Source organism: Pantherophis guttatus, chromosome 7 (genome assembly GCF_059756535.1).
Source record: "Pantherophis guttatus breed Tessera chromosome 7, ASM5975653v1, whole genome shotgun sequence".
Classification (NCBI taxonomy): Eukaryota; Metazoa; Chordata; class Lepidosauria; order Squamata; family Colubridae; genus Pantherophis; species Pantherophis guttatus.
Window position 1 is genome coordinate 14,236,817 of NC_142069.1, and position 16,934 is coordinate 14,253,750.

The 16,934-nt window shown below is 39.9% G+C and overlaps 1 protein-coding gene across 1 annotated transcript in view; it reads right to left on the reverse strand.

Moving 5' to 3' along the window:
• The window catches only part of PTPRO (protein tyrosine phosphatase receptor type O), a 160,958-nt gene that overhangs the window by 78,645 nt on the left and 65,379 nt on the right, over positions 1–16,934 (reverse strand). The window contains exon 2 of the mRNA XM_034403317.3: positions 7,704–7,977. Within this exon, the coding sequence (XP_034259208.2) occupies positions 7,704–7,977 (274 nt within the window). The remainder of the gene's footprint in view (positions 1–7,703; positions 7,978–16,934) is intronic.

Genomic DNA, 16,934 nt, shown 5'->3' on the forward strand with positions numbered 1-16,934 from the left:
TTCAGGGTGCCCACTAGCTCCACATGCGCCTCTGGACTCCCCATGCCAGCTTGTTTTCACTCCTTTCCAGAAGGCAAGGAGGATGGGGGCCTGCTCACCTCCAGTGGGAGAATATTCCACAGGGTTGGGGTAATGGCAGAGATTAAGATTAGGTCAAAGGATTAGAATTATTCAACTAGATCCTATGCAGCTCTTCAAATTGGGGCAGATTTGTATGTTTAAAGCAAGTTTAGCCCCTGTGACTGAGTATGGATTTTCTAGCAGCTCGGTCATGATGGTTTCATTAGACACATACTGTGTTTTACTCTCAAAACACATCCATATATCCGTAATGTACCTGCAGTGTTCAGAGAAGATGCATGTAGATTGTACTTAGCTATAATATGGTTTGAATCGTTTTTCAGATAAACATTGTCTCTCAGCCCAGCATGCCTGGTTAGATTATTATGGGCTTACATCCCATAAAAAGGCCATCTTGAGCTCTTAAAGCAAAGATGAGATATCAACGCAATCAATCAATAGTTAAGTAGTGCACCAATTGAAACAGCAGTTCCCAGCCTGACACCCTCCAGATGTTTATAACTGTAACTCCTTACAGTGGTGAGAATCCTGGAAGTTGCCACTTGGAAAAAAGGAGGGAAATAAACATCCCTGGAGCCAAGGTAGGGTACAAAAGCAATGCAATGTGAAAGTAAGGTAAGATACAGGATGCAATCTTTGAACAATTTCTCCAGGGCTAAGGTCTAAAAGAATTCCTGATTACATCCCTTGCAAGACAGATTTGAGATTCCAGAGAGACGCTGCTTGCCACACACTACTAGCCAAGCAATCCTTCATTACTTTCTGCCTTGCACAGGCTTCCCAAGCTATAATAATCTCATCCCAATTTTCTAATTATGGCAACTTTATAGACTAAGTGATTGCATTAGCCGGTTACTTCTTCCTAGAAGAAATTAAATAAGGAAGAGATGCTGTATTCATTTTTATTACAAATTTATTTCAGTCCTGATCTCTTGATCAGATTAGCTGATAATTAGATTCAGCGAAAGGCCTTTTAAATGGACTCTTTCCTGCCATTTTCCATCTGAGAGCCAGCAAATCAGGATGAGCCAAAGGAAAAGACTGAGAAGAAAGTATAGGGGGGGATCAAGGCCACTTTATCTTAAAGAGGGGAAGAGAGGCTGGAACAAGGATTCTGGAGCAATCAAAACCCCAGTTGGTTAAGGATACAATTTCCTCCCTTTGGTTTTTTTCTTTCTCCTGTATGTTTGTCTTTCTCCACGAAAAAAAATATCTCATTAGAATCCTGAACCCATTTCTCATATAAGGTGTTTGATGAAGTATGATGAAAGCCTGAAATCAAGGCAAGAACTGCCTAGGATCCTATCTCCATAAACTGCCTATTTTTGTGATTCCATGAGTAGTCAATGTTTTATCTTCTAAGCTTAGACACAGGGGTGAAATCTACTTACCTTCCCTACTGGTTTGGAAGTGCATGCGCCCTGCGCGTGCTTGGGCCCTCTGCACATGCACAAACCCTTCTGCACATGCACAGAGGGTAAAAAACAGGTTACTTCCTGGTTAAAATCAGGAAGTAACGACGTCTGGGTGGGTGGGCGGAGCCTCACTCTGCCGCCACTACCGGTTCTACGAACCACCCGCCTCCACCGCTACCAGTTCACCCGAACTAGTGCGAACTGGTAGCATTTCACCCTTGCTTAGACACCATATTCACACAAAGAAATCCTGTACAGCCAGGTGGGCAGGAGAAGACCTGTCCTAAGTGATTATTTTGCAGGAAAGTCAGCTCGTTTCCTTTCCAAACATACTCTACAAACCAAGTCTCTAGAAATTGCTTGCTATCATCATCTTCTTCTTCTTTGTTTAAAGACCCCATAATCCCTTGTGAGGTGGAGTCTGGGCAACTGAATGGAGCTAGCAGAGTGTTTACTGGCCAGATGCCCTATCTGATGCCAATGCGGAGATTTGTTCAGCAGATATATTCTCATTGTGCCCAGAGAGAGAAATATCTGCCTCTACCTAGGATCAAACTCACAGCCTCCTGATTGTGAGGCCCCCACAGCACTCTATAGAAATTGCTTGCTATCTAGTCTATTTATTTGTCTGCTTGTTTGTAAAATTTATTGGCTGCCCATCTTACATAACTCTGGGTGGCTTACAATCATAAAAAGTCTACAGCAGGGGTGGGTTCTAATTTTTTTTTACTACCGGTTCTGTGGGCGTGGCTTATTTTGTGGGCGTGGCTTGATGGTCACGTGACAATTATTTAGGATTTAGCAGAGGTACTGGTCCACCAGGCTTTTAACTGCTTGCAGAGCTGTACTGATCTACCCATTTATTTTTTGCAGGCACTGATCTACTCATGTATTTTTGCAGGCACTGGTTTACTCATTTGTTTTCTTTTAACACTGATCAGCTGTAGGGCGGCCCTTTGAAGCCCCGCGGCAAGAGTTTAAACAGGTTTTTTCCCTCTATCTGTCAGCTGGGACTCAGGAGGCAGCAATAGATTGGGGGTTGGGCCAAATAAAAGGTAAGAATAATGCGGGGGGGCGGGGGGGCAGAACCGGTTTGGTGACATCATATGATCACCGCTACCGGCTCGGGAGAACCGGGCCGAACCGGGAGGAACACACCACTGGTCTACAGGTCTTACAGATCCTTGTGCTAAATAGAGAGCACGGGGCTTAACTATAATACTTACAATGATGATCATCTAGTTTAATTTGAGTACACCAAATGGTTCAGCAACTACATTAAATATGTTGATGGTTCCAGCATGTTTATTATTGATAACGGTTATTTTACAGACTACAAAACAAAGAATGAGGAAATAACAGGATAACAGAGTTGGAAGGGACCTTAGAGGTTTTCTAGTCCAAACCTCTGCTCACAAGCAGGAAACCCTATGCCATTTCAGACAAGTGGCTGTCCAATTTCTTCTTTCAAATCTCCAGTGTCCAGAACTTCTGGAGGCAAGCCATTCCACTGGTTAATTGTTCTCACTGTTAGAAAAAAATTCTCCTTAGTTCTAGGTTGCTTCTCTCCTTGATTAGTTGCTTCTTGTCCTGCCTCCAGGTGCTTTGGAGAATAGGTTGACCCCGTCTTCTTTATGGCAGCCCCTTAAGTATTGGAACATTGTTATAATGTCATCCGTAGTTCTTCTTTTGATTAAAAAAAATCATCCTTTTTTGTGTAGGTGGCTCTTGCCTTATGACCAGGCACTTGGTAACCGTTCAAAACTAGAATGGATTTACCTAGGGATTATTGATGACCTGGATTTGAGCTTCTGCTGGCTGCATTAGTGTTTACTTCTGATTTTCAGCAAAACCAGTCGCATAGCAACATTGGTTTGCTTAACAACTGTGGCATTTGCTTAATCACCTCTACAAAAAAGGTCATAAAATCAGATGTGTCACATGGGTGATCCAGTTTATGACTGTCATGACTTACAACTATAACAGGCAAGCTCCGTTATGGTTGTAACTCAAGAACTACCTGTATCTGATATTCTAGTGACAGTATTTGGAGGAGTCAAAGCTTCACAGGCATCCTTCTTTAAGATGAAAAATAACCCTTGAAGAATTAGCTGGAAGTTTGTGTTACCTTTTTAAAATTATTATTCTTTTACAAATTACTGTATATAGCAGAATTTTTCAATCAGAAGTAATTAAGGCTGGCTAGAATAAATGTTTGGAATCTGTTGTATTTAGAAATTGGAGGGAAATGTAGGTCTCACTTTCATTAAACTTTAGAGCCGAGGTGGCGCAGTGGTTAGAATGCAGTACTGCAGCTACTTCAGCTGACTGCTAGTTCAGCAGATCAGCGGATCAAATCTCACTGGATCAAGGTTGACTCAGCCTTCCATCCTTCCGAGGTGGGTAAAATGAGCACCCAGATTGTTGGGGGCAATATGCTATTTAGTATACTGTCTTTGGTGTAAGCCGCCCAGAATCCTCAGAGAGTGGGCGGCATAGAAATATGAATAATAAAATAAATAAATAAAATAAATAAAGAAGGAAGGAAAGAGGAAGAGAAAATAGGTGAACGAAATTGCAGCTTCTTTATTTAAACTGTCCACCCAAAACATTCCAAAGCATATTACATTTTTCAGAATATGAAAAATACTTTCTTAGTATATAAAATACTTTTTAAAAAAATTAATCAGTCTGCTGTCTTTCTAAACAACTTTATTGTAGAAATCATAAATAATAGGACTTAGGTTAAGATAATAATAATTAAATTCATTGAAATTAATGGGATTTGTGTTGGACAGAATAGCTAATTATCTTTGAATAATGGTGATTTTGAAGTAAAAATAAAAAATTCAGTAAAATCTCAAATGATTTCAATACATTTCAGGTGAACTGTTTTGCTTTTTATATTTTCTAGCATCCAAAAAGGAAAAAAACAGTGCTTTTTATTAACTTGAAAAGAAACAGTATGTTTTTATATTAAATAAGAAACAGAGATCAGAGGAAAAGCTCTCACCAGTTTTTTCAAAGGCTCGCTCTTAGAGTGCTCTTATATTCTTCTTTCCTATCCTCAAAATAGTTCACCCTTTGATATTAACCTTTAAATTCTTAAATGCTGGCATTACAGCTTGCTTAGTACCAGGAGACCTCATGAGGTTGGCTAATGGGGACATTTGCACGAAAGAGGCCATAAGGAAACTGCACAGCATGTTTTAAATAGGCTTGTCTATTATTTGGAAGTAAGTAAGTACAATGTGGTAGTAGAAAAGATTTATAAACGTTTTAAACTTGTACCTGAAGTTGTATCTAAGGTACTGTATTTCTTTGTCTGGAAATATTTTGTGTAAAATGAGAAGATTGCTTAAAGGAACAAGATTTGGCTGGGTCCAACTGGCCTTTCAAAATTCCTCACAGGAATATAGAGACAGAGGCAGTTAATAGACAACTTCTCCAACTTTTTTGACATGAGGAAGGGAGGAAGCAATTTCTCAAGGATGCTTTTAAAAAATCTCATTAGAGGCAGCTCCCACCAGATGTCTTCCCTGGGTTGAATATAAATGTGGGAAGCCAGGCAGGCTATAAACTATCTATAGAAAGAAAGGCTTTTACAATGAAAGATAATCACAGATAATCCTTGCCCACTTCATCATCACCATACATAAAAAGAAGCATTAAATGAGCATTAAATAAACCTTGAATGCAAATTTTCCTTCAAGCTGAACAAGAATTAGTACATTAAAGTGCAGAAATGGCAGATTAATGACCTATCTTTTAATCTGATATAACCAATCTGATTCAGAATTAGGCAGCCTCCTATGGAACCAGAGATAGATCTACCTACCTACCTATCTACCTACCTACCTATTTTTTTCATCAAGCATGTATTTTATGACAGATACAAGTGTAAACATAATTATAAATATATGAAATGGATACAAATAAAAGAAATTCTATCTACCTACCTACCTACCTACCTACCTACCTACCTACCTACCTACCTACTTACCTACCATCTGTCATCTATCTGTCATCTATCTATCTATCTATCTATCTATCTATCTATCTATCTATCTTCTGTCTGTCATCTATCTATCTATCTATCTGTCTGACTGTCTATCTATCTATCTATCTGTCTATCTATCTATCTATCTATCTATCTATCTATCTATCTATCTATCTATCTAATACTTGAAGGGGAGGAAGAGAAGCAAAACTAGATCTATAAAAGCAACAACAGATGGTGGAGATGACATCTGTTGGATGCTTTGAGTGAGATCCCTAGCAGGAGACTTAGGTTTCGAGGCTGCACTCAAACCATTGTTTTCATATGTTCTGTATTTGCCAGCACACTTCACACACACCCGAAAAATGAGACAATTCTGATATGCAATCCTCTTGCAAACATCACTAGACCCTGGGGAACTGCTGTGAAATGGCAAAGGACTACTCAGAAACCAATTGTTTTATGTCACTGTGCATTGTTGTTGCTGGCTTCATAGGCTCCCTCCCATAGTAGGAACTAATGACGGCTGGTGGATGGAGATGGAAAGCATTGTCTGTCTGGATCTAAGTGATGTGCCAAACATTAGGATCCAGTCGCATCCCAGTTAGACATGGACTTTATCAATATGATCTCATGGGGACTCAATGCAATAGCTCAATGGTCTTTAACAAACAGGGAGCCATTTGACACAGAACAAGGAAAACAGTGGTTATTTTTCCCCAAATTGCTGCCATGGTTGTCATGACAACCAAGATAACTAAAAATTGCAGTTGGCTATAAAATGCAGCATTGAAATGGTGAATGTTTGCGAACACAAGCAACCCTACGGTTTCTTCCTTCACATTTGTCCTTTGTGTTCCTTTCCTTCTTTTGCCTAGTCCCAACTTTTGAGCTAAGATACATGACTTGCTTAGCCTCGTGCCTCTAGGACAGGGGTATCAAACTCGATTTCATTGCGGGCCGCATCAGGGTTGTGTTTGATCTTGGGGGGAGCAGGGGGGATGTCCAGGTGGGCGTGGGCAGGGTGGCTAGGGTGAGTGTGGCCAGCTCAGTGTCACTTGTGTTGGGGGCACCTGTGGTGGCCTGGGTGGGGGCTGGGGAGGGATCCACTTTTGCTAGTAGTTTGTTTTGCTAGCACTCTGCCAGCGAAAATGGAGCTTGGGCGGGCCACAGGTGGCAGAGGCCAGTCCTTCACTATTTCCAGGGTGGCCCTGCAGGCCAGTTCTAAGCACCACACGGGCCAGATCCGAGTTTGGATGGGCCTTGAGTTTGACACTCCTGCTCTAGGCCAAGCAAGGGGGACTGTTGGCGGTCTCTCAGCTATACATGCGGTTAGCAAAATAACTGGCTCTTGAATGCATGTTTTTATTTAACAAACAGCAGTTATTTTGCAAATGAGGATGAGGCACCTGAGCCTTTATAGCATTACATCTCAACAGCTGTTTGCACCATGGGCGAGATACTTCAATCCACTGTGGGAGGGAAAGCTTAAATGCTCTCGTTCTCTCTCTGCCATGATTGTAATCCGGATTGACATGTGCAACATCTGTATTCTTTAAGCAAGGGGGACGGTTGGCATTCTCTCAGTTATATTCAATCAGTTCTTTGCTCTCTAGAAAGAAACTTTGGGGGAAAGAAGCATAAAGTATTGAAACTGAAGTTTGCCAGTTTTGGTCTAGGGGTTAAGGCACCAGTCTAGAAACCAGGAGGCTGTGAGTTCTAGTCCCAATTTAAGCATGAAATCTGGCTGGGTGACTTTGGGCCAGTTATTGTAGGGAAAATAGGAGAAGGAAAGAGTATTAGAAATATTCACCACCTTGCATTATTTATAAAAATAATAAAGGCAGGATTTTAAAAATAACCTAAAAATGGATAAAATAGTCTCTTCCCATTCCCCCATTACCAATTTGAAATTTAAGATTTTTTAAAAATGTGATCATGGTGATGATTGAAAAGAAGTCAGAGTAACTGAATTATAAGCAAGGCAAGGCTGGCATTTTAGGAAATGTTTGATTTATTGGCAAAAAAATGTTTATTATTTGAGAACTATCACTAGCCACAGTGGGAAGGTCAAGTGGATTTACTAAATTGTTTCTCATCTGATGAATAGACTAACCAACCTGCCTCCATCATGAATAAGCAGCAGAAAGATATGCCATCCAAGTTTCAAACAGATCAAATCAACAATGTTTTAAAAGCATACTTACTAGTTAACACAGTTAGTGATCTAGCTGGCTTGGAAATAACATTTGCATTCACCACCATCAGGGTCACAATGTAGTAAAGACCATGGTAAGTGGCATTAAAAACCACAGGAGCAGGTAAAGTGCTGTTGAATTCATCAAACTGGAAAAAATAGTTCTTGGATTCACCAGTGATCTTCACAACATACACCGAGGATGAGCTCACCACGTCAGCTGCTTCCAGGGAAATAACTATGCAGTTGTCATATCGCACAACCACTTGGAGAGGTGCCACATTCTGGGGGTCAAGAAGCAAAAGGAAATGAAATTAATGAGGGTCCTGAACAGGCTGTCATGATGTTCACTGTTAAGTATTTAGAAGTCTGGATTGTGTTTCTGAAGGCTTTGAGCTAATGAGGAACTGGGAGGATATTCTGTAAAGGAAAAATCAAATTAGGTTGTAAAAGGACGCCACCATGAATTCTGTTGGGGGAGGATCTGAATTTGTCACAACAGGATAAACGCTACAAGAAATGAAATCCAGATGGCGTTCGTCTTTTCTTACAAGATTAATACCCAGCTCTCAAAATGTATGAAGAAGCCTGAACATTGAGAGGGTTTTTTTCCCCCTCTATTTCTTTTTCAAATAAACAATAATTAATGACGCCCAACTTCCAGTAATTCTGGAATATGATACTTGTACCCAAAGTACAATAGCTAATTTTGGAGCAGAGCTTGTTTATCCTTTGAACTACAAATAGTCCTCAACTTACAACAGTTTAGTGACCATTCAAAGTTAAAACAACACTGAAAAAAGTGACTTATGACCATTTTTCACAGTTACAACTATTGCAGCATCCCCATGGTCACGTGATCAAAATTGACAACGGATTCATATTTATGATGTATCCTGGGATCATGTGACCACCTTTTGTGACCTTTTGACAAGCAAAGTCAATGGGGAAGTCAGAGTCACTTAACAACTGTGTTACTAACTCAACAACTGCGTTTGAGATGACATGCTCTTACTGAAATATTATTATATTCTTATAATCAGGGACACATATTTAAAATTGCCATTTTTCACTCACTGAGTGACACTACATATCATCAAAAGGAAAATAGTTTGGGATGAATTATTTGTAATGATGGAAAAGAGCTGAGACTTTGATGTTGCCTTTCAACCATTAATATCTGGTTACATTAGCAGATGCTCACTGTCATTCCTCTATCTATATATACCCAACTGTATGGATCTAAGTATGAAGTTTTCTTAGCAACAGTGAGGAAGTGGTTTGCTTTCTTCCAGGATTCTTTAAACTAGTTTGTCCCACAGCCCTTAGTTTCTCAAATGATTTTCTATCCAACGCCAACTCTGCTTGATTGATTATGTGCCATCAAGTCAGTGTATACAACCAAACTGATGATAACTGGTACGCTAACCAGCCTTAGAATTGACAATGAAAATACCGAAGTGGTAGATAGCTTCTGCCTTTTAGGATCAACTATCAAGAATAAGAGAACAAACGCTCAAAAGTACTCTAGAGCAGGGGTTCTCAGCCCCCGGTCCATGGACCAACACCAGTCCGTGGCATGCCAGCAATCAGGCCATGCAAACAAATGGACCCCTCTCCGGGGGAGAGCTCCATGCAGTCAGCATGCAAAACCACACCCCTCTGGTCCATGGAAAAACCTTTCTCCATGGAACCAGTCCCTGGTGTCCAAACGTTTGGGGGGCACTGCTGTAGAAACTAGTTCTTGGTAGAGCAGCCATAAAGGTCTTGGATAAGCTATTCAGATGCTGTGAAATATCTGTACCTAACAAAGATCAGAATCACGTAAGCAGTGCTCCTCGTGAAACTTTATGTAACTGAAACTTGGACTTTGAAGGAAGAGGATAGAAATAGTATTGATACTTTTGAATTTTAGTGTTGGAAAAAACTGCTGGGAATACAATGGGCAGCCAAGAAAACAAATAAAGGGATCATTGAACAAATCAACCCAGAATTCCTAAATCAAGGGATACATGACCAAGCTCAAATTATTATAGTTTGGACACACTATATGAAGACCTAACTCTGACTTTAATCCTAGGAGGAAGGGAAGGAAGGAAGGAAGGAAGGAAGGAAGGAAGGAAGGAAGGAAGGAAGGAAAGAAGGAGATGATCATCAACAAGATGGATTAATTCAGTTATAGTGCCCATGTCATTGCTAAGGGTCAACATTGACTGGATGCCACATAATTTAAATAGAAGATAGATAGGTGGGTGGGTGGGTGGATAGATGGATGGATGGATGGATGGATGGGCAGGCGGACAGACAGACAGACAGACAGACAGACAGACAGATAGATAGATAGATTATAGGATATATTACACATTAACATATTTCTACTTTTAAATGTTGCCTCAATGGCCACCCAATCCTTGATCCCATTAATAAGAGGTATGTTTTCCTCCACAGCATATCTCGACAGGACTCTAACCACACTGGAAGTCAAGGGAACAGGTCAGAGGAACAGATACAAAGAAGACCCATTACTCATTCTTAGATCCATGGAAACACAAATCCTTCCTGCACTTCTATTTTATTTTATGTGAGCCTTCAGTTCTATTTATTTTGGTTAACTCTGTTGCTCAGGTGTCAGAAGAAAACATAGAAAGGTTAACTTTTCCCTCAACACCCCATCTGTCAAGTGTTACCTGGAACTATTTGGCTGCAACAGTAGAAAAACAGAATTATCTCTCTTCTAGTGACACTGAAGTTGTTGTCAGTAAAGACAACTACCATATCTGCAGGATTTCCAGAATGCAGCTGTAATTAGATGGAAAATGGAACTACATTCAAGGCTGAAGCTGCTGCTTCTCCTCCTCCTCCTCCATTTAACTGGCTGTGTAGAGTTTAGATCTCCCTGTCTTGCTACTCCAAAAGTCAGGATAGCTGAACTCCACTGAACCATTTTGCTCTTTGATGATCCACAGGAGGGAAACTTCAGACATCTCATTTCTTTGCTTTCTATATCAGAAATACAGTAGCTTTTCTCTCTTAGTAGAGAAGCTATAAGTAGTAGTTTCTCTCTCTCCGTGGGTCCTCTAGACAGACCACATTTTCTGAATCTCAATAAGACGACTGTTCTCAATTTATAATTTATAATTCAAGGGAATAATTCAAGAAGCATTGTGAGCCCACAATATTTTCCCATAATTTACTAAAATTAATGCTCTGTTAGTTAGACAGTATTTAAGCAACTTTGCATGTGTGTCTATTAATAAATAACAGACTAACGCACACACACATATGCATGTGTTTCTTAAGAGTTACTTAAAATAACAATAGTATCAGTAGGGGTCATTCACTGTAATCATGACATATTTCAGGAATGAAATTCATTTCTACTGCAGTTTATTCATGCTATATATGGAGAGAAAAGTGTTGGGATGCCTTTTGCTTTCCAGTGTGGAAACTAAATTCTGTTCCAATTACTGTATTTTTTCAGAGTATAAGACACACTTTTTTCCCTCCTAAAAGAGGCTGAAAATTTGGGTGTGTCTTACACTCCAAATATAGCTTTTCTGAAGCTTTTTTTCAGCCCTAAGGAGGGGCTAGATCTACTTCTGACTCTCAGCTGTGCTTTAGAAGCTTTTTTTTTCAGTGAAGCGATCTTCCCGCTCTCTCCGACTCTCAGCTGTGAAGTATTTTTTCAGCCCTAACTAGGCGCTAGCGTATGAAGTGATCTCCATGGTTTGCCTACTTTTCTCATTGCTTCTCTTTCCAAAGATCAGCTGTGCTTTAGAAGGGAATAAAAGTAGGGGATAAAAACCAGCAAACTATTGTGCTGAAGCTGACTAGACTAAGGACGCTGACCAGATGAATACCTGGTAGGCAGATTTCCCCCCCCCTATTTTCCTCCCCAAAAACTAAGCTGCGTCTTATACTCTGGTGTGTCTTATATTCTGAAAAAAACGTTAGTTCTAACTACAGTAAAAAAATAAGGCTTTGATTCTTGATCAGCTAACTGGTCAAACTTCTTCCTGAGCAGTTAGCCATTTAAAAAATAGGTTATACCACACCAATACATGCAAATTTCTCTTTCAGATTCTACAGTACTCAAAATAGTAACAACAAAAGTGAATCAGATCAGGATGCAAACTTAGCGTTCTCCCACCCAAATTGTCCAAATTGCACATTTGATTGTCCAGATTTTTCTAGAGATGACCTCTTTGGCAAATGGAAACCTGAGTGTAGCTCAACAAAAATGATATGTGTATTTGCCATACTGATGCTTCAAATAAATTACAAGAACACTGAAAGAAAATTGTCAGCACTCAACAATGCATCAAAGTAGCACCATAGGTCTGATAGGATGATACTGGTGCCAAATTTCAATAAATAGAGGGTGGAGCAAAGAACAGGAAGATGAAAAAACAGAACTAGTGGGGATTGATGTAGAATTATTTCTCCTAAAATGATTTGTTTCCTAGCCATTTTTCTGAGTTGGGTTGTAAGACTAAAAATAACAAATGGGAAGAAGAAGAAATATAACAGAAGAAAATATCTGGGGAGGGGTTTTATTCCTTGAGTGGTTGCATGCTTAGCATAAGGGGATAGCTCTGTTTCCCCCTTCCATTAAATGATAATTTTGCTTTAGAGAAGGAGTATTCCCCTTCTCTTTCAGAAGTCTTTACTAGCTTCTTTTGACCTTTTTTGCAGAATACTTTAATTTTCAAAGTATTTCCATTATAAAATAAATACATAATGAATCTGGTTAGATTTCTATTACTTATTTGGTCAGGCTCATAGGTCAGTCCAGGGGTGAAATGCTACCAGTTCGGCGGAACCAGTAGCAGCAGTGGTGCGTGGTTCGGAGAACCGGTAGCGGCAGCAGTGCGAGGCTCTGCCCACCCGCCCGGACGTCATTATTTCCTGGTTTTAACTAGGAAGTAACCTGCTTTTGACCTTCTGCACATGCTTTGGATTGCACCGCTGCCTTAACCACTAGACCAAACTCACACATAGGCCAAACTACTAGACAAACAAATCTGCCAGGAATTTAACCAGGAATGTTATGCGACAGTCCTATATGATCTTCCACTCAAAATTCTCTTCTTCACCAATTAATTAGATGGTCTCCTGCATACAGTTATTACTGCTCTCTTCCTCCCAATGTACTCCCACATACATTCACACTAATAATGGGAGGGGGAATAATGTTTCTTGCTTCACAAGGCCATTATCAAAATTACTGTGATAACACACCAGAAGAATACTAGTAACTCACAAAGCTTTTCCTTTTTAAATAAAATGTATTAATCTAAAAAGGTGCTACCAATCTCCTGATTTTTGGCTACCATAGTTTAGCTCTCCTTCTGCAAATAATAATAATTTTATTTATGAGACAATGCATGCAAAGTAGTTTGAATGGTTTATAAAAATGGGTTATACAAATGTGAAGCATTCATTCAAGCAATTAAGAAAAAATATATATTAAACTATAATGCCAGATCAGCCAAGGAATCTATCTTGAATGGAAACAATCTATTTGGGCATGATATCAACTCTGTGGGCATCCACCTACTCAGCTACTTATGAAGCACTGACAATTTAAGTGAAGCTGTTCTTCAATACATATGAATACCCAAATAAGTACAAGATGAATTATACAGTTCAGCTGAAATGTTCCTACCCACGCAGGTCTTGCTGAAAACCCAGGACAATACAAACAGAGAATAAGATTACATCATCTAATGGATCGCCTTACTAGAACAAGAGTAATCCCTGTAGTGCTGTTCTTGAGTGCTATCTGCTATCAGAACTGTATGTCAAGTTTATTCTTTGTCATAGTGTATCCAAGCATGTATAGGTGTCTATCTGTACCTATACTAATCGAACACACATATGTAATTACTCTTCTAGAAAAACCTAAGAAATCTACTATTTTCCTGCTAATAATGAATATAAATTATTCAGTAATATAGTAGTCATTTAATTCATGCACAAACAATGTTGAGGAATGGCTATAATATTGCAGCTTTCCTCTCTGGCCATTCCCAATAACTTCCAGGAGAGGGTTACTGAAATGCATCAGCCCAAGATGTGTCAGAATATTTTAGCACCATGGACAGAGAACAAAGGTTTTGAATTGGATGGAAATATAAGCACGTTCCAGCTGTAATTACTTCTAGGTGAGGCTCAGGTGTCTTTATGGTGCCTCATCCATCTTTACTTCATGCTGCATTCCTGCAGCAGGTTTTTTTTAAAAAATAAGAATCAAAGCCATTAGCTGCAAATCTGCTCTGAAGCCCAGCACGAGGATACTATTCTGCTATGTTGTCCTAACAGTAGGGAGATGGAAGAGCCAAAGACATGGAAGGCGGAGCTTGACCAAAATTGACCAATTGTCAATAATAGCCTGACCCACCTCCAACCTCATCCAACTCCAGTACTGCAGACTGGAAAACAAAGGCGTTGCCATTGAACTGCACCTCAGTTCAGCCAGAGGAAAGTCCCTTCCCCCAATATTGATGATGGCATGGAATCACAGATGAGTAGCATTGATCCAGGAGTGGGTTCAAAGCCCCACCTGGTCATTCCCATTGTTTTATATCAGGGTGAAAGGAAACATTACGATGTGTGATAGAAATGTTTTGCTTTCCACACCTGTGCAAGAACAATTGCATATTGAACTGAACTGTAATTATTACATCATCTCTTGGATTTTTTGTCAGGATATAATTGGTCCCTATAGTGGGAATCTCTAGAGTTTCATTCAATTGTAATCCATCCCCCTTTCCAACCTCCATTTTACTTTTGTAAAACAATTCCTGAGCCAAATATCGAAGTGGTATTTTTGGTGAAAAAGAGGTATTTAGTAAGTACATACACATCACTTTGAAGCCCTTGTTCTCAATATGGTCAGCTCCATTTGCTCCAACATATACCTTTTGTCTTCAGTCATATAGCAATACCTTTTATTGTGCAGGAACAGACTATTGTGTTAAGTCTGTTTTAAATCATCTTACTGACTCTGGGAGACCTTATCAAAAGTAAGTCAGAACATCTAAACAATTTTGCTACGTTTTTCAAAAAAAAAAACCAAAACATTATTTAGACTTGCCTTGGCCGAAGTGATTGATATATTCATATTTTTTTTAAAAAAAATACAAAATACAAATGATAAACTTTATAACCACCATGGATACCACTCGGTACTGCAATATCAGTCTGAAATAACAATAGCATTTAGACTTATATACTGCCCCATAGCATTTAGTAGCACTCTCTGGGCGGTTTACAATGTTGAAGAATTATTTGCATATTGTCCCTAACAATCTGGGTCCTCATTTTACCAACCTTGGAAGGATGGAAAGCTGGGTCAACCTTGAGCCAGGATCAAATTCCAGGGTGTGGGCAGAGTTAGCCTGCAATACTGCATTCTAACCACTGTGCCATCATAGTTCACTCTTCATTGCTTTGTGTAAAAATACAAGGATTGAGGCTGCTCTAAACTCTGAGAGAGAGGTGTCTATGTAGATACCCAGTCATCCAGGTCATGATTCACCCAAAGATGCTTTTTCAAAAGGCAACTCAACTTTGCTTTTCCTTGAAGATGTTTTGCTTCTCATCCAAGTCAGAACTGAAGAAGCTTCTTGGGTGAGAAGCAAAATGTTTTCAAGGAAAAACAGAGTCCAGTTGCCTTTTGAAAAAGCAGACAGAATCTGTTCCTTAAAATATGGGCCACTACTAAGTAACCCTATCCAATGCTCCCTCTGTTCTCATATGTCAGGGAGATTCAACATCCCCAACCACAGCCAACTCAGTAGATAGTGATTGGACCATGAAATGTATTAATAATCACCAGATAGCTTTTTGGCCAGCATCGAACGCTTCTGTCCCAGAACTTTCTAATGGCACCAGATGGGGATGGCTAATGTAGACTCCCATTAAGGATGGAAGTCGGCAAGAACATCAGTAATGGAAGAGTTATTCCGAGCAGGTGGCCTACAAATGTGATTAAGAAATAAAGCAATAAAAGAACATTTCCCTTGAGTCAAACTTGGAATTTAGTAATCGCATGGATGCCTCCATGTTGTTTTCTTGCCAACAATATAGAAGCAGACTGTCATGAAGAAAAATTCACTCTGCTAAAATAAGAACCATTTGATTTTCTTCATTAAGATACCCATACAGTGATCACTGGGCTCCAGCCAAAGTGAATTGGGACTCTCAAGCTTAGATCAGGGTGGATAGCATAGAAACCGAAAGAAAGTGTCCTACTCATAATGCATAATTTATCACACAATATAGCCCCCAATTGTACATCACTAAATGAAACAAATACTTGGAGCCAAAAATGGAGACTGATATTTAATTTTTTATTTCCCTAGCCTGCCCCACTAAGAGGGAAGTGAGGCATTCTGTCTGCACCTGATTGAACAGCCCATTTATGGTGATAAGTCAGTCCTGCTTCATGCTTTCCCTTGCTTGGCAGATTGAGTCTCATATCTCTTTGTACACTCCTTGCTTCAGAGACAACTGTAATTAATTGCAGCATCAGACAGCATTCTGCATTCCTGGCTTGTTAGATGTCTTACATGGGTGAATAAGCTGTATTAATATTAAAACAGAAAGGATCAATGTCTTGTTTTCTACCCTGTGCTAGCCGAGAATAAAAGTCAAATTTCTAAACCAACAGCCCCCAACATTTTTGGTGCCAGGGATCGATTCTGCGGAGGGTTTTTTCTTCTTCTGAAGACTGGAGGGTATATGTGGTGTCGTGCACTGCCTGAATCCTGCACATGTGCAGATGGGGCTTCATTCACTTGCATGGCACAGTTCCTGGTTGGCCACGGCCCAGGGCCAGTCCACTTCTGTTCTAAAGCAGGGGTCTCCAACCTTGGCAACTTTAAGCCTTGTGGACTTCAACTACCAGAACTCTGTGAGTTGAAGTCTAAAGTCTTAAAGTTGCCAAGGTTGGAGTCCCCTGTTCTAAATCATACGAGATGCCCACAAGACAGACCTTTTTCCCTTTTGCTTAGCTGTTCTGGTGATCTCCAACCAAATACTAATACAGATTTCATTCCGCTTGGCCTTTTCATGATCAGGCAGATCCTATGACTTGAAATGGAAGCAGTAAGCCAAAGCTATTAATAGAAGAACATGGATTTTTCTCCCTGCTGACTCTTCTCTTCCACACTCTCTTCCTAGGTCAGAACCTTGGATCCAGAATGTCCCAAAGGTGCTTTTTCAAGAGGCAACT